The following is a 27500-nucleotide window of genomic DNA, read 5'->3' on the forward strand; positions in this document are numbered from 1 at the left end:
AGAGAGGAGGGGGACAGAGGTAGAGGAGAAGACAAGAGAGGGAAGAAGAGAGGAGGGGGACGAAGAGAGAGGAGGGGGACAGAGATAGAGGAGAGGATAAGAGAGGGAAGAGAGAGGAGAGGGACAGAGGTAGAGGAGAGGATAAGAGAGGGAAGAGAGAGGAGGGGGACAGAGGTATAGGAGAGGGAAGAGAGAGGAGAGGGACAGAGGTAGAGGGGAGGATAAGAGAGGGAAGAAAAGGGAGCAGGGGGACGGAGGTAGAGGAGAGGATAAGAGAGAGGAGAGGGACGGAGGTAGAGGACAGGAGGGGGAGGAGGGGGAGGAGGGGAGACATCAGAGCTTTTCCTCTGGTCCTCCACAGCATTACGTGTCATTGACTGACCCCATAAACAGCTTCATCATGCTGACATGAGCCCTGGGAGGAGGGCAGGCACTCTGGACAACACTGGTTGGGAGGAATCCTCAACCGCTCTCCCTGAGGAGAGAGACGGAGGGAATGCAGTATTAGTGAGTCTGATAATGCAAGAATGTAAGAGGAAGCCATACAATTAAAACAAACACATATTTACTTGTCTTTTCTTACTGACTTTGCTGCTTTACTGGACGAAGTTGTACTTACTATGACTGAGATATGTGGTTTCTTACCTACAGCAGCTACAGTGTATTGAGATGACTGCCTCAGATAAATCGCCCTGGATAAATCGTCTGCTAAATGACTCACATGTCTGATGTAACGCTGGGTGTGCTTAGAGAAAGGCCAGAATGTAAACAGTATGTAGAGTATACTGCTCTCCCATCTACATCCACACCATCCATCCACACCATCCATCCACACCATCCATCCATCCATCCACACCATCCATCCACACCATGCATCCACACCATCCATCCACACCATGCATCCACACCATCCATCCATCCATCCATCCATCCACACCATCCATCCACACCATCCATCCACACCATGCATCCACACCATCCATCCACACCATCCATGCACATCATCCATCCATCCATCCATCCATCCACACCATCCATCCACACCATCCATGCACATCATCCATCCACACCATCCATCCACACCATCCATCCATCCACACCATCCATCCACACCATCCATCAACACCATCCATCCATCCATCCACACCATCCACACCATCCATCCACACCATCCATCCACACCATCCATCCATCCATCCACACCATCCATCCACACCATCCATCCATCCACACCATCCATCCATCCATCCATCCACACCATCCATCCATCCATCCACACCATCCATCCATCCACACCATCCATCCATCCACACCATCCATCCACACCATCCATCCATCCATCCATCCACACCATCCATCCACACCATCCATCCACACCATCCATCCACACCATCCATCCATCCATCCATCCACACCATCCATCCATCCATCCATCCACACCATCCATCCATCCATCCACACCATCCATCCATCCACACCATCCATCCATCCATCCATCCACACCATCCATCCATCCACACCATCCATCCATCCATCCACACCATCCATCCATCCACCTACTTTGTAAGTAGGAAAACCTGCAAAATCGGCAGTGTATCAAATACTTGTTCTCCCTACTGTATATACAATCTATACCAAATATACCATATACACAATCTAAACCAAATATACCATCTATACCATCTATACCATCTATACCATCTATACATCTACACCATCTATACCATCTATACCATCTATACCATCTATAACATCTATACATCTATACCATCTATACCATCTATACCATCTACACAATCTATACCATCTATACCATCTATACCATCTATAACATCTATACATCTATACCATCTATACCATCTATACCATCTACACAATCTATACCATCTATACCATCTATAACATCTATACATCTATACAATCTATACCATCTACACCATCTATACCATCTATACCATCTACACCATCTACACCATCTATACCATCTACACCATCTATACCATCTATACCATATACACCATCTAAACCAAATATACCATGTATACCATCTACACCATCTATAACATCTATACCATCTATACCATCTACACCATCTATACCATCTATAACATCTACACCATCTATACCATCTATACCATCTATACCATATACACCATCTAAACCATCTATACCATGGGTGTCAAACTCTGGCCCGTGGGCCAAATTTGGCCCGCGGGGTAATTATATTTGGCCCGCGAGACAATACCAAATTACTACTAGAGCTGGCCCGCCGGTATTATACAGCGCATTCACCACTAATACTACGAATCCCATAATGCTCTGCTGTTTTCGCGCACCAATCAGGACAGGACCCAGAAACGCTCTCTCCTCTGTGACAGTAGTCATAGCAACATAGACGCTACAACTGTCAGCGAGCTAACCCTTCCCAAAAATGGCGAAAAGAAAGGCAGAAAACAGGAGCTTTCTGGACAAGTGGGAGGCAGAATATCTGTTTACATATGTAAAAGACAAACCTGTTTGTCTTGTTTGTGGAGTCAACGTGGCTGTAAGTAAGGAGTACAACATTAGACGACACTATGAAACGAAACACCATGACAAATACAAGGACCTGGACATGACTCAAAGGAGCCAGAAAGTAGAGGAGATGAAAAGAAGTTTGGTTTCACAACAGAATATTTTAAAAAAAGCCACATCACAAAGCGAGGCTGCTGTAAAGGCTAGTTATATAGTGGCAGCAGAGATCGCAAAATCAGCCCTGGCCCTTTAATGAGGGAGAGTTCATGAAAAAGTGCATGATGAAGGTTTGTGACCTCGTATGCCCAAAAAACAAGCATTTTCAAACGTGAGCCTGAGCAGGAACACAGTAGCTGATCGCACATGTGATCTTGCCACCAATCTGTGTGACCAGCTGATGGAAAAGGGAAAAGATTTTGTTGCGTTCTCCCTCGCTGTGGATGAGAGCTGCGACGCATCTGATACTGCTCAGCTGTCAGTCTTCATCCGTGGAGTGGACTCAAATCTGTGTGTTACGGAGGAGCTATTAGGATTCAAATCAATGCATGGCACAACCACAGGAAAGGAAATCTTTGAGGAGGTTTCCAAATGTGTAACTGAAATAAAGCTACCGTTGGATTAACGACAGATGGTGCGCCAGCGATGTGCGGTAAAAAGAGTGGACTGGTGGGCATGGTTCGGGAGAAGATGCGGGAAGAGAACTGTGCAGGTGAGCTAACTGTTTACCACTGCATCATACATCAGGAAGCACTGTGTGCCAAAGCCCTAAAGGTGGAACATGTTATGACCACAGTAACACAGGTAGTTAACTTTATAAGAGCCAAAGGTCTAAATCACCGCCAGTTTAAATCTTTTCTGGAGGAGTGTGGTTCGGAATACGCAGACGTGCCGTATCACACAGAGGTGAGATGGCTAAGCAGAGGAAAAGTACTTAACAGATGTTTCGAGCTGCGTGAGGAAATATGTCAATTCCTGGAAACCAAAGGGAAGGATACAGCAGAGCTCCAGGAGCAAAAGTTCCTGTGTGAGCTGGCCTTTCTCTGTGACATCTCGAGCCATCTCGATGCGCTGAACCTGCAGCTTCAGGGGCGGGGGCGCATCATCACAGACATGTACGCTGCAGTGAGGGCCTTCAAAACTAAACTGTGCCTGTGGGAGAATCAGATGCTGCAAGGAAACCCTTGCCATTTTCCCTGCTGCCAATCCATAAAAGCGCAGATCTCTACCGCTGTGTTCCCATGCGCACAGTTTGCTGAAAAACTCAGTGTTCTCGCCGCTGAGTTTAGCCGGCGATTTGCCAACTTCGATGCCCAGAAATGCAAGTTTGAACTGCTTAGTAATCCCTTCGCAGTTGATGTGGAAAATGCACCAACCAACATCCAAATGGAGCTGATTGAACTCCAGTGCAACGACACGCTGAAGTCAAAGTATGATGCTGTGGGCGCCGCACAGTTTCCACGGTTCATCCCTGACACACTGCCTCAGCTCCGCACCCAAGCTGCTCAGATGCTCTCCATGTTCGGCAGCACTTATCTATGCGAGCAACTTTTCTCCTCGATGAAGATGACCAAAACAACTCACAGGAGACGTCTGACTGATGAACATCTTCGCTCGATACTGAGGATTTCTTCAGCTCAGAGCTTGAGCCCAGACATTGATGAACTAGCATCCAAGAAGAGATGCCAGGTATCTGGCTTGGGCACATCAGATTAGACCAGTGTGCAATAATTAACGTTTTCTTTATGCACTTTTTCTTGCTACAAGGCATGGGCTTGAATGGTTGATTGATTTATTATCATTTTATTTGTAAAATTATTAGCCAGTGGAAAAAGTTTATTTTGGTATTTAAATCAGAAGGCTGCAAATAGAAAAGAGGCATACCATTTTTATTTAAAATTTATTTATTTAATAAATGAATGCCATTGATGTGTTTTTTCATTTGAAATTCGATTTTGCATGTCTCCACTATTAAATTATATATTGTATGGTAATAAGCGATGCTTGTTCCATATTCAATGTTAAAGCAAAACTTGTTTGGGTCCATATTAAAAGGTTAATTTGTTCAATGTTGGCCCGTGACTTTGTTCAGGTTTTACATTTTGGCCCACTGGGTATTTGAGTTTGACACCCCTGATCTATACCATCTAAACCATCTATACATCTATACCATCTATACCATCTATACCATCTATAACATCTATACCATCTACACCATCTATACCATCTATACCATCTAAACCATCTATACCATATATAACATCTATACATCTATACCATCTATACCATCTATACATCTATACCATCTATACCATCTATACCATCTATAACATCTATACCATCTATACCATCTACACCATCTATACCATCTATACCATCTACACCATCTATACATCTATACCATCTATACCATCTATACCATCTATAACATCTATACCATCTATACCATCTACACCATCTATAACATCTATACCATCTATAACATCTATACCATCTATAACATCTATACCATCTATACCGTATACACCATCTATACCATCTATAACATCTATACCATCTATACCATCTACACCATCTATACCATCTATACCATCTATACCATCTACACCATCTATACATCTATACCATCTATACCATCTATACCGTCTACACCATCTATACATCTATACCATCTACACCATCTATACATCTATACCATCTACACCATCTACACCATCTATACCATCTATACCATCTATACCATCTACACCATCTATACATCTATACCATCTACACCATCTACACCATCTATACCATCTATACCGTATACACCATCTATAACATCTATACCATCTATAACATCTATACCATCTATACCATCTATACATCTATACCGTATACACCATCTATAACATCTATACCATCTATAACATCTATACCATCTATACCATCTATACCATCTATACCGTATACACCATCTATAACATCTATACCATCTATAACATCTATACCATCTATACCATCTATACCATATACACCATCCATACAGAAAAAACTGTCCATACCATCTAGGTAGCCAAATGGTTAAAGCATTGGACTCGTAACCAAAAGGTTGCTGGTTCGAATCCCGGAACTGACATGGTCAAATCTGTTGTTCTTCCCCTGAACATGGCAGTTAACCCGCCGTTCTCCGGTAAGCCATCTTTGTAAATAAGAATGTGATCTTAACTGACTATCCTAGTTAAATAAATGATAAAATCTTTACTATTTTCTTATTCCAACCCTCCAGTGAAAAATGTATATTTATTTACAGGGAATAGATCAAAGAGACAGAGAGGGAGGGATAAGTAATGGTTATCTCTGTTAAATGAATGACATAAGGAACATGTTTAATGTTCAGAAACTAAAATATTTATTAAGAACTGTGGAGGAGACCTGTTAGAAGACATGGATTGGTGGGCCTGAAGGAGGAGAAAAGAGAGGTGGAGGAGAGGAGAGAGGAGGAGGAGAGAGGAGGAGAACAGGGAGAGAGGAGAGGAGGAGGAGAGGAGAGAGGAGGAGGAGAGAGGAGGAGAAGAGGAGGAGAAGAGAGGGGGAGGAGAGGAGAGAGGAGGAGGAGAGGAAGAGAGGAGAGGGGGAGGAGAGGAGAGAGGAGGAGGAGAGAGGAGGAGAAGAGGAAGAGAGGAGAGGAGGAGGAGAGGAGAGAGGAGGAGAAGAGGAAGAGAGGAGAGGAGGAGGAGTGAGGAGGAGGAGGAGGAGAGAGGAGGAGAAGAGGAAGAGAGGAGGTGGAGAGGAGAGAGGAGGAGAAGAGGAAGAGAGGAGAGGATGAGGAGAGGAGAGAGGAGGAGGAGAAGAGGAAGAGAGGAGAGGAGGAGGAGAAAAGGAAGAGAGGAGAGGGGGAGGAGTGAGGAGGAGGAGAGAGGAGGAGAAGAGGAAAAGAGGAGGAGGAGATGAGCGAGGAGGAAGAGAGGAGAGAGGAGGAAGAGAGGAAAGAGAAGAGGAGGAGGAGAGGGAGGCGAGGAGAGAGGAGAAAGAGAGGAGAGAGGAGGAGGAGATGAGAGAGGCGGAGGAGAGGAGAGAGGAGGAGGAGAGAGGATGAGAAGAGGAGGAGAAGAGGAAGAGAGGAGAGGAGGAGGAGAGGAGAGAGGAGGAGAAGAGGAAGAGAGGAGAGGAGGAGGAGTGAGGAGGAGGAGGAGGAGGGGAGAGGAGGAGAAGAGGAAGAGAGGAGAGGACGAGAGGAGGTGGAGAAGAGGAAGAGAGGAGAGGAGGAGGAGAGGAGAGAGGAGGAGAAGAGGAAGAGAGGAGAGGATGAGGAGAGAAGAGAGGAGGAGGAGAAGAGGAAGAGAGGAGAGGAGGAGGAGAAGAGGAAGAGAGGAGAGGGGGAGGAGTAAGGAGGAGGAGAGAGGAGGAGAAGAGGAAGATAGGAGGAGGAGATGAGCGAGGAGGAAGAGAGGAGAGAGGAGGAAGAGAGGAAAGAGAAGAGGAGGAGGAGAGGGAGGCGAGGAGAGAGGAGAAAGAGAGGAGAGAGGAGGAGAGGAGAGAGGAGGAGGAGAGGAGATAGGAGAAGAGGAAGATAGGAGAGGGGAGGAAGAGAGGAGAGAGGAGGAGAGAGGAGGAGAGGAGAGAGGTGGAAGAGAGAAAAGAGGAGAGGAGGAGAGGAGAGAGGAGGAAGAGAGGAGAGAGGAGGAGGAGAGGAGCGAGGAGAATGAGGTAATAGTATGCAACTGCAGCACGCAATTCCGGGAGCCTTCATGCATGTGGGCATTCCGGCACCTGCATGAACCAATGGGATGCTCGAAGGAGAGGAGAGAGGAGGAGATAGGGCTTGTTGGGCTTGATGGAGGAGAGGAGAAAGGAGGAGAGGAGCGGAGAGAGGAGGAGATATGGTTTGTTGGGCTTGATGGAGGAGAGGAGAAAGGAGGAGAGGAGCAGAGAGAGGTGGATATAGGGTTTGTTGGGCTTGATGGAGGAGAGGAGAAAGGAGGAGAGGAGCGGAGAGAGGAGGAGATATGGTTTGTTGGACTTGATGGAGGAGAGGAGAAAGGAGGAGAGGTGCGGAGAGAGGAGGAGATAGGGTTTGTTGGGCTTGATGGAGGGGAGGAGAAAGGAGGAGAGGAGCGGAGAGAGGAGGAGATAGGGTTTGTTGGGCTTGATGGAGGAGAGGAGAAAGGAGGAGAGGAGCGGAGAGAGGAGGAGATATGGTTTGTTGGACTTGATGGAGGGGAGGAGATTAGTAATTAGTATTAGATTAGTAATTAGTATTAGACTGCCTGTCAGTGGAGCAGAATTCATTAGGCATTGATAGTGGTCTCAGGGAAGAGAAGAAGGGATGGCTCAGGGGAGAGGGGGGGTTGGATGGGATGGCTTAGTTTAGATGGGGTTTGGATGGGATGGCTCAGGGGAGAGGGGAGGTTGGTTGGATGGGATACCCTAACAGTGTTGATGTCTTGATGTCTCGATTACTTCATCAGAACAAGATAACTGAAAGGGGAAGAAGGAGGGGGGAGGAAGGAGGAGAGGGGAATTAATTTGTTAATTAATTCCTTTGTGAATTAATTACTTAATTCCTTTGTGAATTAATTACTTAATTACTTTTTTAATTAATTACTTACTTAATTCCTTTATTAATTAATTACTTAATTCCTTTGTTAATTAATTACGTAATTCCTATGTTAATTAATTACTCAATTCCTTAGTTAATGAATTACTTAATTCCATTATTAATTAATTACGTAATTCCTTTGTTAATTAATTACTTAATTCCTTTGTTAATTAATTACTTAATTAATTGTTTAATTAATTACTTAATTCCTTTATTAATTAATTACTTAATTCCTTTGTTAATTATTACTTAATTCATTTATTAGTTCATTCCGTCAGTCATCCATCCCTCCAACCATCGATTCGTCCCTCATCCCTCCCTCCCTCCCCCCTCCCTCCCTCCCTCCCTCCCTCCCTCCCTCCCTCCCTCCCTCTCTCCCTCCCTCTCTCCCTCCCTCCCTCCCTCCCTCCCTCCCTCCCTCCCTCCCTCCCTCCCTCCCTCCCTCCCTCCCTCCCAACATCCTCCCTCCCTCCCTCCCTCCCTCCCTCCCTCCCTCCCTCATTCATTCATCTATCCTTCCCTCCCACCCTCGCTCCCTCTCTCCCTCCCTCCCTCCCTCTGTTATCTTACCCTCTGGTAGTCACAGTGTGGGTTGAGGCAGGTAGCAAGTTGACAGACGGTGATGTCACTGAAGCATTGACACTCCTGACAGGAGTCTGGTCTCCACAAGGTGTTGTTCTGCGGACACAAATAACAAACGTTCCCGACTTCAAGTTCCAACAGAAAAGGGAAAGTCATATTTGAGTCATTTCCTGTGTAAAAGCCACTATTCCAAGCGAGACTGTTCATAAACACATACAGTAGCAGTTAGTTAAATAAACAGCAGATCTTGGGTTGAATTATACGGCCCATTTGGATCGTACGTCACAATATAAAACAATGCCAATCTTTCCTTTGGCCCTCTTGTGGGTTTTTTCTATTTGCATGCAACAGTGATTGAAACAGGCTACTAATGTACCGTACACACGTGCTGTCAGACACTTCTTTGTTCTCTTTGTCACACTCACTCTGGTCTGTGTATTATCGACAGCCATAAAAGTCCTGAGATAGTACAGATAAATGTTGTTTGAAACTAAAGAGGCCGAGGAACCCTTTTACATGTAACCAGTCTACCAGACACTAACCAGTCTACCAGACACTAACCAGTATACCAGACACTAACCAGTCTACCAGACACTAACCAGTCTACCAGACACCCTTACCCCGCAGTCTACCAGACACTAACCAGTCTACCAGACACTAACCAGTATACCAGACACTAACCAGTCTACCAGACACTAACCAGTCTACCAGACACTAACCAGTATACCAGACACTAACCAGTCTACCAGACACTAACCAGTCTACCAGACACCCTTACCCCGCAGTCTACCAGACACTAACCAGTCTACCAGACACTAACCAGTCTACCAGACACCCTCACCCCGCAGTCTACCAGACACTAACCAGTCTACCAGACATCCTCACCCCGCAGTCTATCAGACACTAACCAGTCTACCAGACACTAACCAGTCTACCAGACACTAACCAGTCTACCAGACACTAACCAGTATACCAGACACTAACCAGTCTACCAGACACCCTTACCCCGCAGTCTACCAGACACTAACCAGTCTACCAGACACTAACCAGTCTACAAGACACTAACCAGTATACCAGACACTAACCAGTCTACCAGACACTAACCAGTCTACCAGACACTAACCAGTCTACCAGACACTAACCAGTCTACCAGACACCCTCACCCCGCAGTCTACCAGACACTAACCAGTCTACCAGACACTAACCAGTCTACCAGACACCCTCACCCCGCAGTCTACCAGACACTAACCAGTCTACCAGACACTAACCAGTCTACCAGACACCCTCACCCCGCAGTCTACCAGACACTAACCAGTCTACCAGACACTAACCAGTCTACCAGACACCCTCACCCCGCAGTCTACCAGCCACTAACCAGTCTACCAGACACCCTCACCCCGCAGTCTACCAGACACTAACCAGTCTACCAGACACTAACCAGTCTACCAGACACCCTCACCCCGCAGTCTACCAGACATTAACCAGTCTACCAGACACCCTCACCCCGCAGTCTACCAGACACTAACCAGTCTACCAGACACTAACCAGTCTACCAGACACCCTCACCCCGCAGTCTACCAGACACTAACCAGTCTACCAGACACTAACCAGTCTACCAGACACCCTCACCCCGCAGTCTACCAGACACTAACCAGTCTACCAGACACTAACCAGTCTACCAGACACCCTTACCCCGCAGTCTACCAGACACTAACCAGTCTACCAGACACTAACCAGTCTACCAGACACTAATCAGTCTACCAGACACTAACCAGTCTACCAGACACCCTCTCCCCTCAGTCTAAGTGTGTGGTAAAGTAAATGGTGTCCTGATTAATGGTGTCCCTGATAAACAGTGTCCCTGATAAATGGGGTCCTGATAAATGATGTCCCTGATAAACAATGTCCCTGATAAACAGTGTCCCTGATAAATGGTGTCCCTGATAAATGGTGTCCCTGATAAATGGTGTCCCTGATTAGCAGTGTCCCTGATAAATGGTGTCCCTGATAAATGGTATACAGATGAATGGCATCCCTGATAAATGGCATCCCTGATAAATGGTGTCCCTGATAAATGGTGTACCTGATTAACAGTGTCCCTGATTAACGTTGTCCCTGATTAACGGTGTCCCTGATTAACGGTGTCCCTGATTAACGGTTTCCTGATTAATGGTGTCCCCTGATAGATGATGTCCCTGATTAATGGTGTCCCCTGATAGATGGTGTCCCTGATTAATGGTGTCCCTGATATATGGTGTCCCTGATTAATGGTGTCCCCTGATAGATGGTGTCCCTGATTAATGGTGTCCCCTGATAGATGGTGTCCCTGATTAATGGTGTCCCCTGATAGATGGTGTCCCTGATTAATGGTATCCCTGATATATGGTGTCCCTGATTAATGGTGTCCCCTGATAGATGGTGTCCCTGATTAATGGTGTCCCCTGATAGATGGTGTCCCTGATTAATGGTGTCCCCTGATAGATGGTGTCCCTGATAGATGGTGTCCCTGATTAATGGTGTCCCTGATAGATGGTGGAACAAAATCAGACCTGGGTTCAAATGTGCTTGACTAAACTGGAACAAATAGAATAGTCCCAAAACGTACAAACGCCACCAAGTGTCTGACGGGATATCCCTGTTCTATCACACACACACACACACATATCCCTGTTCTATCACACACACACACACACATATCCCTGTTCTATCACACACACACACATATCCCTGTTCTATCACACACACACACACATATCCCTGTTCTATCACATACACACACACACACATATCCCTGTTCTGTCACATACACACACACATATCCCTGTTCTATCACATACACACACATATCCCTGTTCTATCACATACACACATACACACATATCCCTGTTCTGTCACATACACACACACACACATATCCCTGTCCTATCACATACACACACACAAACACACATATCCCTGTTCTATCACATACACACACACATATCCCTGTCCTATCACATACACACACATATCCCTGTTCTGTCACATACACACACACACACATATCCCTGTCCTATCACATACACACACATATCCCTGTTCTATCACATACACACATACACACATATCCCTGTTCTATCACACACACACACACACACACACACATATCCTTGTTCTGTCACACACACACACACACACATATCCCTGTTCTGTCACATACACATATCCCTGTTCTGTCACATACACACACACACACACACATATCCCTGTCCTATTACATACATACACACACACACACACACACACACACACACACACAAACACACATATCCCTGTTCTATCACATACACACACACATATCCCTGTCCTATCACATACACACACATATCCCTGTTCTGTCACATACACATATCCCTGTTCTGTCACATACACACACACACACACACATATCCCTGTCCTATTACATACATACACACACACACACACACACAAACACACATATCCCTGTTCTATCACATACACACACACATATCCCTGTCCTATCACATACACACACATTCCCTGTTCTGTCACATACACATATCCCTGTTCTATCACACACACACACACACACACATATCCCTGTTCTGTCACATACACACACACACACACACACACACACACACACACACACACACACACACACACACACACACACACACACACACACACACACACACATCCCTGTCCTGCCATCTGCTCCTTGATGTGTGAGGAATGTAGCGCTTCTCTTTCTGGGTCGAAGGAAGCAATACGTCTGGATATGTGACATCCAATCTGCAGGACATCGGAAGAGAAGAGACAGAGCAATATGGAGGACGCTGTTTTTGTATTTTTGGTTTTTATTGCAGAGGGAAGGTGCTTATACGGTAATAGAGTTTGTCACACAGCAGCTTATCACACAGCAGCCTGTCAAACAGCAGCCTGTCAAACAGCAGCCTGTCAAACAGCAGTTTGTCCCAGAGCAGTCTGTCAACCAGCAGTCTGTCAAACAGCAGCCTGTCAAACAGCAGCCTGTCAAACAGCAGTTTGTCCCAGAGCAGTCTGTCAGCCAGCAGTCTGTCAAACAGCAGCCTGTCAAACAACAGCCTGTCAAACAGCAGTTTGTCCCAGAGCAGTCTGTCAACCAGCAGTCTGTCAAACAGCAGCCTGTCAAACAGCAGTTTGTCCCAGAGCAGTCTGTCAACCAGCAGTCTGTCAAACAGCAGCCTGTCAAACAGCAGTTTGTCAAACAGCATTCTGTCAACCAGCAGTCTGTCAAACAGCAGTCTGTCAAACAACAGCCTGTCAACCAGCATTCTGTCAACCAGCATTCTGTCAACCAGCAGTCTGTCAAACAGCAGTCTGTCAAACAGCAGTTTGTCCCGGAGCAGTGTGTCAACCAGCAGTCTGTCAAACAGCAGTCTGTCAAACAGCAGTTTGTCCCGGAGCAGTGTGTCAACCAGCAGTCTGTCAAACAGCAGTTTGTCCCAGAGCAGTCTGTCAAATAGCAGTCTGTCACAGTTGCAGTCTGTCAAACAGCAGTCTGTCACAGTTGCAGTCTGTCAAACAGCAGTCTGTCACAGAGCAGTCTGTCCAACAGCAGTCTGTCAAACAGCAGTCTGTCAAACAGCAGTCTGTCACAGAGCAGTCTGTCAAACAACAGTCTGTCCAACAGCAGTCTGTCACTGAGCAGTCTGTCTCAGAGCAGTCTGTCAAACAGCAGTCTGTCCAACAGCAGTCTGTCAAACAGCAGTCTGTCAAACAGCAGTCTGTCACAGAGCAGTCTGTCAAACAACAGTCTGTCCAACAGCAGTCTGTCACAGAGCAGTCTGTCACAGAGCAGTCTGTCAAACAGCAGTCTGTCATAGAGCAGTCTCTCATGAAGCAGTCTGTCACAGCTTTAGGGTAAACTATTGCACAATAACATGGACTTTAATGTTTTACTGGACATGCTGACTGACATAACCTAACGTTCACTGTAAGGTCTACTACACCTGTTGTATTCAGCATTTCCCTGGAAGGTCTACTACACCTGTTGTATTCAGCATTTCACTGTAAGGTCTACTACACCAGTTGTATTCAGTATTTCACTGTAAGGTCTACTACACCTGTTGTATTCAGCATTTCACTGTAAGGTCTACTACACCTGTTGTATTCAGCATTTCACTGTAAGGTCTACTACACCTGTTGTATTCAGCATTTCACTGTAAGGTCTACTACACCTGTTGTATTCAGCATTTCACTGTGAGGTCTACTACACCTGTTGTATTCAGCATTTCACTGTGAGGTCTACTACACCTGTTGTATTCAGCATTTCACTGTGAGGTCTACTACACCTGTTGTTTTCAGCATTTCACTGTAAGGTCTAATACACCTGTTGTATTCAGCATTTCACTGTAAGGTCTACTACACCTGTTGCATTCAGAATTTCACTGTGAGGTCTACTACACCTGTTGTATTCGGCGCACGTGACAAATAAAATTTCATTTGACATAACCTGACTGACATTTAACAGGACAATCCTCCTGGAGGTCCGGCCAGCATGTGGGGTCTCTCTCTCTCTCTAATTAAATTTAAGGATTCTATTGGCATGTGAAACATAATGGAAAATAAACCAAATTGAAATAAACATATATAAAACAATTAGCAGTTAACATTACACTGTCTGTTTGTGTTTGTGAACAGAGTCCCCGGACCAGCTTGTTTTGGGGACTCTTCTCCAGGTTCATCTCTCTGTAGGTGATGGCTTTCTCATGGAAGGTTTGGGAATCTCTTCCTTTTAGGTGGTTGTAGAATTTAACAGCTCTTTCCTTTTATAATTAGGGAGTATCGGCCTAATTCTGCTCTGCATGCATTATTTAGTGTGTAACGTTGTACACTGAGGATATTTTTGCAGAATTCTGCATGCAGAGTCTCAATTTGGTGTTTTTCCCATATTGGGAATTCTTGTTTGGTGAGTGGCAGAACCCCACCGGTTTTGAGCCCCACATTTTTAGCATTGCCACAGATAAAATTACGTCAAATCACGTTATATCTACAGTAGCTTTGGTTGGACCGATCATGTCAACATCATACATGCAAATCCTTTTTAATTCTTGTCAAATGAAGAGAAATAATGAAGAGAAATTATAGATAAAACGTATCGGTGCTCATCGGCCATTGGACATAAACATGACACAACAAGTTAGAAATCGCAAAATAAACAATGAGTGGTTTGGAAGGAATTAGTGGCTAACTGTGAGTTCAAGACAACTGGGAACTCGGGAAAAACGAGCTACGACTGCGAAAATACGTTTTGAAGTTTCATCCAACTCAGAATTGTAAATTGGGAACTCTTTCTACAATCTGAAGATCACTGACATCATGATTCAGCCTTGTTTTTCCCGAGTTCCCAGTTGTCTTGAAAGCACCATAAATCCAGAGAATGACAGACTTTGATGACAACTGTTGATGCCAAACCGCAGCTACACCTTCCTGTTCAAGTGAGCTTTCATTGTCTGCTTATATGCTTATATGCAGTTATGACTTGGTGTGCAGGGAGAATACTGTAAGAATGGCCCATGTTCAAAATTCTGTCGCTGTTCATTTCAAAAGTGCTGAACAAAAGGTTATATTGACTACGTCCATCCTAGCTCTCTCATTGTCTTAATCTAAATTACAGATATCCTGTAGTCCACTCATTGTCCCCTTGTGCCATAGTTTGTACATCCCCATTGTCAGTAGAAACCACATTTGTTTAAGTAAGTCAGCCATATCAGCTATGTTCTTTTTAAAGGCAGTAAATGAGGCTGAATGAACTGTTTCACTGCCAGACTAGGCTCCGCTGATAGCCAGGTTTAGCAGTGGTAAGGTGTTGGGACTGTTATGTGAACTGTTATGTAAACCTAACAGTTTGTGTGCACCGTTTGTCACTGTTATAGTGCAATTCATGTATTGTTTAGTGTTGTGTTGTGGCTTTGTTGGCATGCATCCCAAATTATGATTTTTTTTGCCCCACCAAGATTTATCTGCTAAAATCGCCACTACCTGTGGTTTACCTGCTGCCTGTGGTTTACCTGCTGCCTGTGGTTTACCTGCTGCCTGTGGTTTACCTGCTGCCTGTGGTTTACCTGCTGCCTGTGGTTTACCTGCTGCCTGTGATTTACCTGCTAAAATCGCCACTACCTGTGGTTTACCTGCTGCCTGTGATTTACCTGCTGCCTGTGGTTTACCTGCTGCCTGTGGTTTACCTGCTGCCTGTGGTTTACCTGCTAAAATCGCCACTACCTGTGATTTACCTGCTGCCTGTGATTTACCTGCTGCCTGTGGTTTACCTGCTGCCTGTGGTTTACCTGCTAAAATCGCCACTACCTGTGGTTTACCTGCTGCCTGTGGTTTACCTGCTGCATGTGGTTTACCTGCTGCCTGTGGTTTACCTGCTGCCTGTGGTTTACCTGCTGCCTGTGGTTTACCTGCTAAAATCGCCACTGCCTGTGATTTACCTGCTGCCTGTGATTTACCTGCTGCCTGTGGTTTACCTGCTGCCTGTGGCACTGATGTTTAAGCAGATGGATGTATAGGTTTTTACGTGCTCTAGTGCAACAGTGTCTAGATGGAATTTGTATTTGTAGTTCTGGCAACTGGACGTTTTTTCGATTTTTTTTGTCTTACTGAGATGTACTGTCAGGGCCCAGGTCTGACAGAATCTGTGCAGAAGATCTAGTTGCTGCTGTAGGCCCTCCTTGGTTGGGGATAGAAGCACCAGATCATCAGCAAACAGTAGACATGTGACTTCAGATTCCCTCTCCATCTCTCTCTCTCTCTCTCTCTATCTCTCTCTCTCTCTCTCTCTCTCTCTCTCTCTCTCTCTCTCTCTCTCTCGCTCTCTCTCTCTCTCTCTTTCTCTCTCTCTCTCTACCCCTCTCTCCACCTCTCTCTCTACCCCTCTCTCTTCTCCCGCTCTCTCTCGCTCTTGCCCCCCCCTCCCCCCTCTCTCTGTCTCTGTCTCTGTCTATCTTTCTGAGCCATGGGAGCCATAAAGTAGACAGTGGTGCTCTCTCTGTCCTGATGAGAACATGCCCTGTAGCGACCGGAACCCCAACACGTTTCATTAACTGCGTAAGGATGAGTGTTTCAGACCGTGGGGTTACCCACGACAACCTCACGCCCAAACCACCCAGAGCTCCCGACCAACGAGTTCAAAGCTTTCTTCAGTGCTCCCCACTTGGCAAACCGTTCAACCAATCAATCATTACAAAAACACGGGTACATCTTGATCACCTGACCCCACAACTGGAAAAGATGTTTGAAGAATCCCCAGGGGATCTTCAGACACGCCCTCCAACATCAGTCAACTGGTGGTGAGGTCCGATCTACCGCAGACACTCAATGGTGTCTCAGGTCTGAATTAGTCCTCAATAAGAAGGATAGAAGGAAAAGCCGAAGGGTTTCGACTCTCCAGGACCAGGATTGGACAAGCCCTGTGTTAGAACCAAAGTAGGTTAGACCGACTTCTATCTGAGCTGTGAAAAATAACTCATTCAACAGACGTCTTTCTCCCATCATTCAAGAGACTTTTGACAACAAATGAAAAATCATCGGGCGACTGCCAGCCTGACGGCCCCCTCAGCCCATAAAGCAGGTTCCCCTGCCATAACTGATGTGCCTCTCCTCTCTCCTGGTCCAGCTAAATATTAACAGTCCATCTAATGGCCCCGGCAGCAGTCAACAGATGGAGAGAAGGGCTGTGTTCCAAATGACACACTATTCACTCTGTAGTGCATTCGTTTTGACCTCTAGTCAGAAGTAGTGCACTATATAGGGACGAGGGTGTCATTTTGGACATACACAGGTTTGGTCTCTGAGCTGAGATAAACAGGGACACATTCAGCAGCCTTACAGCAGGGTCAAACCAGCGAGAGAACAATGGTGAACTTTACAGCAGGGTCAAACCAGCGAGAGAACAGTAGTGAACTTTACAGCAGGTTAAAACCAGGGAGAGAACAGTAGTGAACTTTACAGCAGGGTCAAACCAGGGAGAGAACAGTGGTGAACTTTACAGCAGGGTCAAACCAGCGAGAGAACAGTACTGAACTTTACAGCAGGTTCAAACCAGCGAGAGAACAGTACTGAACTTTACAGCAGGGTCAAACCAGGGAGAGAACAATGGTGAACTTTACAGCAGGGCCAAACCAGGGAGAGAACAGTAGTGAACTTTACAGCAGGGCCAAACCAGCGAGAGAACAGTAGGGAACTTTACAGCAGGGTCAAACCAGCGAGAGAACAGTAGTGAACTTTACAGCAGGGTCAAACCAGCGAGAGAACAGTAGTGAACTTTACAGCAGGGTCAAACCAGAGAGAGAACAATGGTGAACTTTACAGCAGGGTCAAACCAGGGAGAGAACAGTAGAGAACTTTACAGCAGGGTCAAACCAGCGAGAGAACAGTAGTGAACCTTACAGCAGGGTCAAACCAGGGAGAGAACAGTAGTGAACTTTACAGCAGGGTCAAACCAGCGAGAGAACAGTAGTGAACTTTACAGCAGGGTCAAACCAGGGAGAGAACAATGGTGAACTTTACAGCAGGGTCAAACCAGGGAGAGAACAATGGTGAACTTTACAGCAGGTTCAAACCAGTGAGAGAACAGTAGTGAACTTTACAGCAGGGTCAAACCAGCGAGAGAACAGTAGTGAACTTTACAGCAGGTTCAAACCAGGGAGAGAATAGTAGTGACCTTTACAGCAGAGTCAAACCAGGGAGAGAACAGTGCTGAACTTTACAGCAGGGTCAAACCAGGGAGAGAACAGTAGTGAACTTTACAGTAGGGTCAAACCAGGGAGAGAGCAGTAGGGAACTTTACAGCAGGATCAAACCAGCGATAGAACAGTAGTGAACTTTACAGCAGGGTCAAACCAGCGAGAGAACAGTAGTGAACTTTACAGCAGGGTCAGACCAGGGAGAGAACAATGGTGAACTTTACAGCAGGGTCAAACCAGGGAGAGAACAGTAGTGAACTTCAAGTACAATCCCATACTGATCAGAGTTTTGACCATTCTGATCATATATAAATAAATAAAAATACACACTTGTTTTTCATGAACTAACACCCACCCTTGTTTTTCATGAACTAACACCCACACTTGTTTTTCATGAACTAACACCCACACTTGTTTTTCATGAACTAACACCCACACTTGTTTTTCATGAACTAACACCCACACTTGGTTTTCATGAACTAACACCCACACTTGTTTTTCATGAACTAACACCCACACTTGGTTTTCCCCCCTACGAGTACTGACTTGTCGATAGCTGCTTTATCGAGGAAAACTGTACTTACTATGACCGCGATATGTGGTTGTCCCACATAGAGCTACAGCGTATCTTAAGATGAATGCACGCCACTAACTATAAGTCACTCTGGATAAGTGTGTCTGCTAAATGAGTTTAATGTAAATATTTTACTGCTATGATGTGGCTGTGCTAATGTTACCACTGCTGCTGCTGTCTGGTATGATGTCATAAATAGTGTGCCTTTGGAAATGATTCAGACCCCTTGACTTTTTACACATTTTGCTACGTTAAAGCCTTATTCTAAAATGGATTAAATATTTAAAAAATGTCCTCAGCAATCTACACGCAATACCCCATAATGACATCACAATACCCACTAATGACATCACAATACCCCATAATGACATCACAATACCCACTAATGACATCACAATACCCCATAATGCCTAGGTGAAAACGTTATTTTTTGTTTGTTTGCAAAATCGGGCAGTGTATCAAATACTTGTTCTCCCCACTGTAATTGGATCCTTTCAAAACACGGGTGCTATTTCCCAGGTGAAGGACAATAGTGGTGGGACTTGACCTCTGAGCGACTTAGCGGCTTAGCGACTTAGCGACTTAGCGGCTCCCATCAGTGTCCTGCATAGAAGTGTTATTTTACGGAATGGAAAGTTAAATGTATAAACGACCTCTGTTTCCCTCTTACTAACCCCAAACATCTGTAGATTATCCTGCTAGTTCAGCACTGTAAACTCTTCCCTCCTTCGTCCGACACGTCGGCCCCCTCAGAGCCTTATACTGTGAAGTCTGGTGTCCAGGAGAACGGACCATCTCTGCAGTTTTCCTCTTCTTGGTAGCAGGGTAATGATACAGACGTAGGATCTTAATCTGAGCCAGTTTGCTACAGCAGGAAAATAATTCTGCAGCAATAGGAAATGTGAATTGTTACGTGGATTATAATTCATGGACATTTTGTAGGGGTTGATCAATTTGTTTGTTAGAGAATATCAAGTTTGATATTTTAAAGTGGAAATTAGAAAATGTAGAAGCCTTTTTAAACCTTAAATACGCTACACGTTTGCATTTCCTGCAGTGCAAAACCAGGATGATCAAATTAAGATATGGCATCTGTACAGTAGGTTAGTAGTGTGTGTGTCCAGAACCGTCTGTTTATACCCCAGTGTCAGACTCTATGCCTGTCAGACAGTAACTGTCTAGCCCTCTGTCTGGTCTGGTCTGGTCTGGTCTGGTCTGGTCTGGTCTGGTCTGGTCTGTCTGTCTGTCTGTCTGTCTGTCTGTCTGTCTGTCTAGCCGTCTGTCTGTCTAGCCGTCTGTCTGTCTAGCCGTCTGTCTGTCTGTCTGTCTGTCTGTCTAGCCGTCTGTCTAGCCGTCTGTCTAGCCGTCTGTCTAGCCGTCTGTCTAGCCGTCTGTCTAGCCGTCTGTCTAGCCGTCTGTCTGTCTGTCTGTCTGTCTGTCTGTCTGTCTGTCTGTCTGTCTGTCTGTCTGTCTGTCTCCAATGTAATACAACCCAGCCCAGATCCAGAATAATTTTCTAGCACCCCTCAACTCTGTGGCTGACTGTCTGTGTGTGAATCCACCTGCTGGACTTGTCACTGTGACACTCCTGACATTTCCTGTATCACATTAAAAACCTGTCAGAGTGCTGCCGTACTGTAATCCATACATCCTCATCTGTACTGGGACGACTACGGGGAGTATGGGGGGGGGGGGGGGGGGGGGGGTTGTCAGGTCTTTAGGCCCTGCAATAGACTAGCATCCTGTCCAGGACTCTTGACTTACATCAATCTGCCTCACATCAACAGGAACAGGGGACAGGCTCCTGTCATTCGGTTTGGCTCGGTCTGGCTCGGACAAGGCAAGGCACAGTACTTTACTGTGCAGTACTTAAGCAATGAAATGGACTGGTAATTGAATAGAAGGATAGTAATGTGGTTTTACTACACTGTTAAAATGTAAAGATTCAAAACACCATCATTGTGTACTGAAAACATAAAAAGTAATTCACCTAAACAGAGATCTGGTGTTTGAAGGCAGTTTGAAAGTAAAGACAATGTAAGAGTTTTGAAGTACTCTGAATGGAAGTATTCTGAATGGAAGTATTCTGAAACACCATTAGTGGTTCTTCAATCTGAATATAATTTATTTATATATCTTGTCTGATTGCAGCAACTCCCCAATGGGCTCGGGAGGAGAAGGGAGTCATGCGTCCTCCAAAACATGACCCGCCAAACCTTGCTTCTTAACACCCGCCCGCACCAATGTGTCAGAGGAAACACCATTCACCTGACGACCGAAGTCAGCCTGCAGCTGCCCGGCCTGCCAATGAGCACAGTGAGTCAAGTAAAGCACCCCCTGGCCAAACCCTCCCCTAACCAGGACGACACTGAGCCAATTGTGCGCCGCCCGATGGGACTCCCGATCATGGCCGGTTGTGATACAACCCGGGTCTGTAGTGACGCCTCTAGCACTGTATTGCAGTGCCTTAGACCTCTGAACCAGGGTCTGCAGTGACGCCTCTAGCACTGTAATGCAGTGTCTTAGACCTCTGAACCAGGGTCTGCAGTGACGCCTCTAGCACTGTAATGCAGTGCCTTAGACCGCTGCACCAGGGTCTGTAGTGACGCCTCAGGCACTGTAATGCAGTGTCTTAGACCTCTGAACCAGGGTCTGCAGTGACGCCTCTAGCACTGTAATGCAGTGCCTTAGACCTCTGAACCAGGGTCTGCAGTGACGCCTCTAGCACTGTAATGCAGTGCCTTAGACCGCTGAACCACTTGGGAGGCCCTGATTATCATTTATTTTGTTGTGAAAAAACGTTTTCGGGTTTCAGTATATTTAAAAGACCACATCAAAACACAACAACAACAACAACAACAAAAAATCCAGAAATGTACTGAGATTAACAGACAGAGCTGCCATATTTCTTATTTCTCCATAGTTTGCTCAGATATGTTCACATTTTAGAGGACACGTGGAATGTAATTATTTTCCTAGGATATACAATGGCACTAATTACTACAGTTGCCAGCTTTATTGAGATTATAAATTATGCTACAATCAAAATGTTTAGGGTGATATAAATTATCGCATCGGTAGCGTGAATTAAGTGGTATTTGTGTGACAACGTGGATTTGAAAACCGGGTCTCCTTGTCAAAATACTGCCCTAGTCCACTCAGCCAGCCTACAGTCTTAACTAGTGTGCTGAATCACCATGGTTACACTGAGCACATTGGGGCCCAATTCAGACTTGAGGTAAATACTGAAGACTTCAATCAATAAAACATGGCCACTCTCCATGTTAAATCAATATATCTCAAGTCTGAATAGGAATTCCAACGTTTATTTTTTTTCAATCCTTTATTTAGACAGATTAGAAACAGGAGGAGAAGGAGTGAAAGTGGGACAAGCAGAAAGTGGGACTTGAACCCCTGCCTTGTGATGCAGTACGAAGGCAAATTCCTTTGAAATGTTACTCAGTCAACCACATCTCCACATGCCATATGAATCCCGTTGAAGTTAAAAACCTGGTGCCCCATGTCAGAAGACTGAAGCATGGAGGTGGAGAATTATGGGTAATTGTGGCAAGATCAGTGGTTCTCAAACCCCAGACGTTTCACAATGTTGTTGTAACCCTGTTCTCGCTCACCTGATTCACCTAGTCAAAGGCTTGATGATTAGTTTACAAGTTGAATCGGGTGTTCTAGCTCTGGAATAAATCAAATCCATTGGACAGCTGGCCCCCAGAGGAGACTCTATGATTACTCTATTGCCCCCAGAGGAGACTATATGATTACTCTATTGTCCCCAGAGGAGACTCTATGATTACTCTATTGTCCCCAGAGGAGACTCTATGATTACTCTATTGTCCCCAGAGGAGACTCTATGATTACTCTATTGTCCCCAGAGGAGACTCTATGATTACTCTATTGTCCCCAGAGGAGACTCTATGATTACTCTATTGTCAAGTGTAAAAAAAACAGGCAAGTTTGTGTGCACCTCTTTCGGAGAGAAGAGAGCGAAACCAAACGCTCGGCTGAAAGGCTCCTAAACAATGCAAGAAAGCGCACGTCAATGAACACGTGAGTACACAATGTTATCACGTTGAAGAAGGAAACAGAAAAGGAATTCACACAACAAGAATGTGTTTTGCGCAGCATTTCATCCGTTATGGTAATAGTCCAAGTCAAGCAGCCATTTTGATTTATAGATCCGTTTTCTTGATGCTGCATGTAGTTGTTAACTGATATATATTGTTTGCACATTTGTTCTTAAAAAGGCAAATTAATGCCTGCTTTTTAGTTAATACAATTGACTTGTGTGCACTCGCCTTCCATTTGGTCAAATCTGACCATAATTAGATCCTCCTGATTCCTGCTTTCAAGCTAAAACTAAAGCAGAAAGTAGCAGTGACCTTGCTCAATATGGAAGTGGTCAGATGACGCGGATGCTACGCTACAGGACTGTTTTGCTAGCACAGACTGGAATATGTTCCGGGATTCATCTAATGGCATTGAGGAGTTTACCACCTCGGTCACAGGGTTCATCTATGAGTGCATCGACGATGTCATCCCCACAGTGACCATACGTACATATCCCAACCAGAAGCCATGGATTACAGGCAACATCCCCACCGAGCTAAAGGGTAGACCTGCTGCTTTCAAGGAGCAGGACACTAATCCGGACGCTTATAAGAAATCCCGCTATGCCCTCAGACGAAACATCAAACAGGCAAAGCGTCAATACAGGATTCAAATTGAATCCTACTACACCGGCTCTGACACTAGTCAGATGTGGCAGGGTTTGCACACTATTACAGACAACAAAGGGAAACCCAGCCGCGAGCTGCCCAGTGACATGAGTTTACCAGATTATCTAAATGCCTTTTATGCTCCCTTTGAGGCAAGCAACACTGAACATGCATGAGAGCACCAACTGTTCCGGACGACTGTTTGATCACGCCGATGTAGCCGATGTGACCATGACCTTTAAACAGGTCAACATTCACAAGGCTGCGGGGCCAGACGGCAAGTGTCTTCAAGGACATTTTCAACTTCTCTCTGACCGAGTCTGTAACACCTACATGTTTCAAGCAGACCACCATAGTCCCTGTGGCCAAGAATGTGAAGGTAACCTGCCTAAATGATTACCGCCCTGTAGCACTCATGCCGGTAGCCATGAAGTGCTTTGAAAGGCTGGTCATGGCTCACCCAGTGATATCTCTCCTCTCAGTCTCCAGCTGTCTAGTCAACCCAGTTATATCTCTCCTCTCTGCCTCCAGTCTAGTCAACCCAGTTATATCTCTCCTCTCTGCCTCCAGTCTAGTCAACCCAGTGATATCTCTCCTCTCAGTCTCCAGCTGTCTAGTCAACCCAGTTATATCTCTCCTCTCTGCCTCCAGTCTAGTCAACCTAGTTATATCTCTCCTCTCTGTCTCCAGTCTAGTCAACCCAGTTATATCTCTCCTCTCTGCCTCCAGTCTAGTCAACCCAGTTATATCTCTCCTCTCTGCATCGTCTAGTCAACCCAGTTATATCTCTCCTCTCTGCCTCCAGTCTAGTCAACCCAGATATATCTCTCCTCTCTGCATCGTCTAGTCAACCCAGTTATACCTCTCCTCTCTGTCTCCAGACTTCAGGAAACATCTGATGTTATAACAGCTCCATACTAAATGTTCTGGCTATTTTAAATGCTGCTTTGTAAGCTGAGTTTTAGGGTGAAATATCGAGTGAAAGGAATATGCCTCTGGTGATTGGACATGGCTAGGCTAAGGAAACAGTACACACCTTAAATAACTTCAATCAACCACACAGACACATATATACACACAACATATACAGTACGTGTGTGTGTAACAACGGCAAGTGTAACACATTCCCATCATTGATTAGTAGACGCTAAGCATGGAAGGCTCACAGCGGGCCTGAGAGGGAATGAGGTGAGATGGCATGGCAGAGATGGCCTATATCTGACTGACTGGCTAACATGCTACAGCAGCCAGCCATCTATTTACCGTCTATTTGTGAGCTCATAAAAGGAAACAGCAGACATATTTTATCCAAAGGCTCAACCTCCTCTGACGTTTTTTCCGTCACAGAAGAAGAACTGATGCTGACGCCTCTGGATGGATGTTCTGCACCGTGTATGGCACCGTGTATGGTACCGTGTATGGTACCGTGTATGGCACCGTGTATGGCACCGTGTATGGCACCGTGTATGGCACCGTGTATGGCACCGTGAATGGCACCGTGTATGGCACCGTGTATGGTACCGTGTATGGCACCGTGTATGGTACCGTGTATGGCACCGTGTATGGTACCGTGTATGGCACCGTGTATGGTACCGTGTATGGCACCGTGTATGGCACCGTGTATGGCACCGTGTATGGCACCGTGTATGGTACCGTGTATGGCACCGTGTATGGTACCGTGTATGGTACCGTGTATGGCACCGTGTATGGCACCGTGTATGGTACCGTGTATGGTACCGTGTATGGTACCGTGTATGGCACCGTGTATGGCACCGTGTATGGCACCGTGTATGGCACCGTGTATGGCATTGTGTATGGCACCGTGTATGGCACCGTGTATGGTACCGTGTATGGTGCCGTGTATGGCACCGTGTATGGCACCGTGTATGGTACCGTGTATGGCACCGTGTGTGGTACCGTGTATGGCACTGTGTATGGCACCATGTATGGCACCGTGTATGGCACCGTGTATGGCACCGTGTATGGCACCGTGTATGGTACCGTGTATGGTACCGTGTATGGTACAGAACCTTTCCATGCAGACCCCCCCCCCTATCAGAAACATACAGATGGGCCATTTCTTTTGGTAAAAATTTACAAAAAATGTATGATAAACTAACAGAAGTTCTCGATTGACAATAATGCTTATCAGTATACCAGAGTGAAAGTGAACGTTTTGTAATCGGTATGCAGTGTGTAAAGGAGGAGGAGGAGGAAGAGAAAGACAACGAGGAAGAGGAGGAGGAAGAAGAAGAGGAGGAAGAGCAGGATCTGACACATAGTTTACATTAAAAAATAAAGGAGAGCCGCACATTCTAGGAGCTCAGATTCACACCCTGATGAAGACAGCTTGTCTGTCGAAACGTTGGACATTACATTTTTTGCATCTGAGCTTCTAGAGCGTGCGGCTCTCTTTTAATTTTTCATGTGTTCTACTCCGCTTGCCAGCACCTCGCCTAAAATAGGTGTGAGTTCCTTTGGCCTCTAGAACACAGCTTACATAGGCATAAAAAAGAGTCAAGACAGCACAAATTACACTAAATACACCTTGTTCTTCTACAGCTTGTCAAACACAGAGACATTGCTGGGTGTAAGTGATCGTCTTTTCAGGTCTCTATCTCTCCCTATCTCTCTCTAAGGAGGAGGAGGAGGAGGAGGAAGAGGGGGGAAGAGGAGGAGGAGATTTCACTGACTAGCTCTAGCAGGAATCCAAATGGCACCCTTTCCCTTTTAACCCTGGCAAATCTTTTAACAGCATTATCGTCATTCTGGTCCTAACTTCCTGAATAAATCCCTGCTCTACAATCCATCTCAAAGTCATTCTGATCCTAACTTCCTGAATAAATCCCTGCTCTACAATCCCTCTCAAAGTCATTCTGATCCTAACCTCTTGAATAAAACCTTTCTCTACAATCCCTCCCAAAGTCATTCTAAACCTAACCTCCTGAATAAAACCCTGCTCTACAATCCCTCTCAAAGTCATTCTGATCCTAACCTCCTGAATAAAACCCTGCTCTACAATCCCTCTCAAAGTCATATTTCCCTGAAGACAGACCCTGAACAGACCCTTGAACAGAATTCTGGTCATAGTTCCCCAAGGTGTGTTCTGCTCCAGTCCTTGTCGGAGATCAATCTTTATAATTCAGTCTTTATAATTCAGTCTTTATAATTCAGTCTTTATAATTCAGTCTTTATAATTCAGTCTTTATAATTCAGTCTTTAAAATTCAGTCTTTAAAATTCAGTCTTTAAAATTCAGTCTTTATAATTCAGTCTTTATAATTCAGTCTTTATAATTCAGTCTTTAAAATGCAGTCTTTATAATTCAGTCTTTAAAATGCAGTCTTTATAATTCAGTCTTTAAAATTCCCGCTCTCATGGTTTTGAAAAACATCACTCATCAAAATGCGCTGGCCCATTCATTTTCCTGGCGCCTACAGGACATTAAAGCCACCGAGAGAAAAAGACCCTTCTCCAAAAGACTGGAGAAGGAAAACACACAATGTGTTCATCATCACGTTTATAAACACTAATTCATTCATTCATTTTGAAAACAGCTATCATATACTGTAGATCAGAGATCATCAACTAGATTCAGTCTTACGCCAAATGTTTCTTGAGCTGACGGTTACAGAGCTGGAACATAATTACAAATAATTTGTAGACTTCAGATTGACCACAAGAAGCCCAAACAGATATAATATTTGACTAAAACATAATCATTTCAAACCTTGCCTACATTTATATACATCTCTCTATTATGGGAATATTTGGAAACAGATTCTA

The 27500-nt window shown here is 45.2% G+C and overlaps 1 protein-coding gene across 1 annotated transcript in view; it reads right to left on the reverse strand.

The window, feature by feature from the left end:
* LOC110525177 (extracellular matrix protein FRAS1) overlaps positions 1-27500 on the reverse strand; it is a 312474-nt gene that overhangs the window by 212411 nt on the left and 72563 nt on the right. Inside the window, exons 3-4 of the mRNA XM_036979249.1 lie at positions 8663-8770; positions 383-475 (exon numbers count right to left, since the gene is read on the reverse strand). Coding sequence (XP_036835144.1) covers positions 383-475; positions 8663-8770 — 201 coding nt within the window. The remainder of the gene's footprint in view (positions 1-382; positions 476-8662; positions 8771-27500) is intronic.

Source organism: Oncorhynchus mykiss, chromosome 6 (assembly GCF_013265735.2).
Source record: "Oncorhynchus mykiss isolate Arlee chromosome 6, USDA_OmykA_1.1, whole genome shotgun sequence".
In the NCBI taxonomy this organism is placed as follows: Eukaryota; Metazoa; Chordata; class Actinopteri; order Salmoniformes; family Salmonidae; genus Oncorhynchus; species Oncorhynchus mykiss.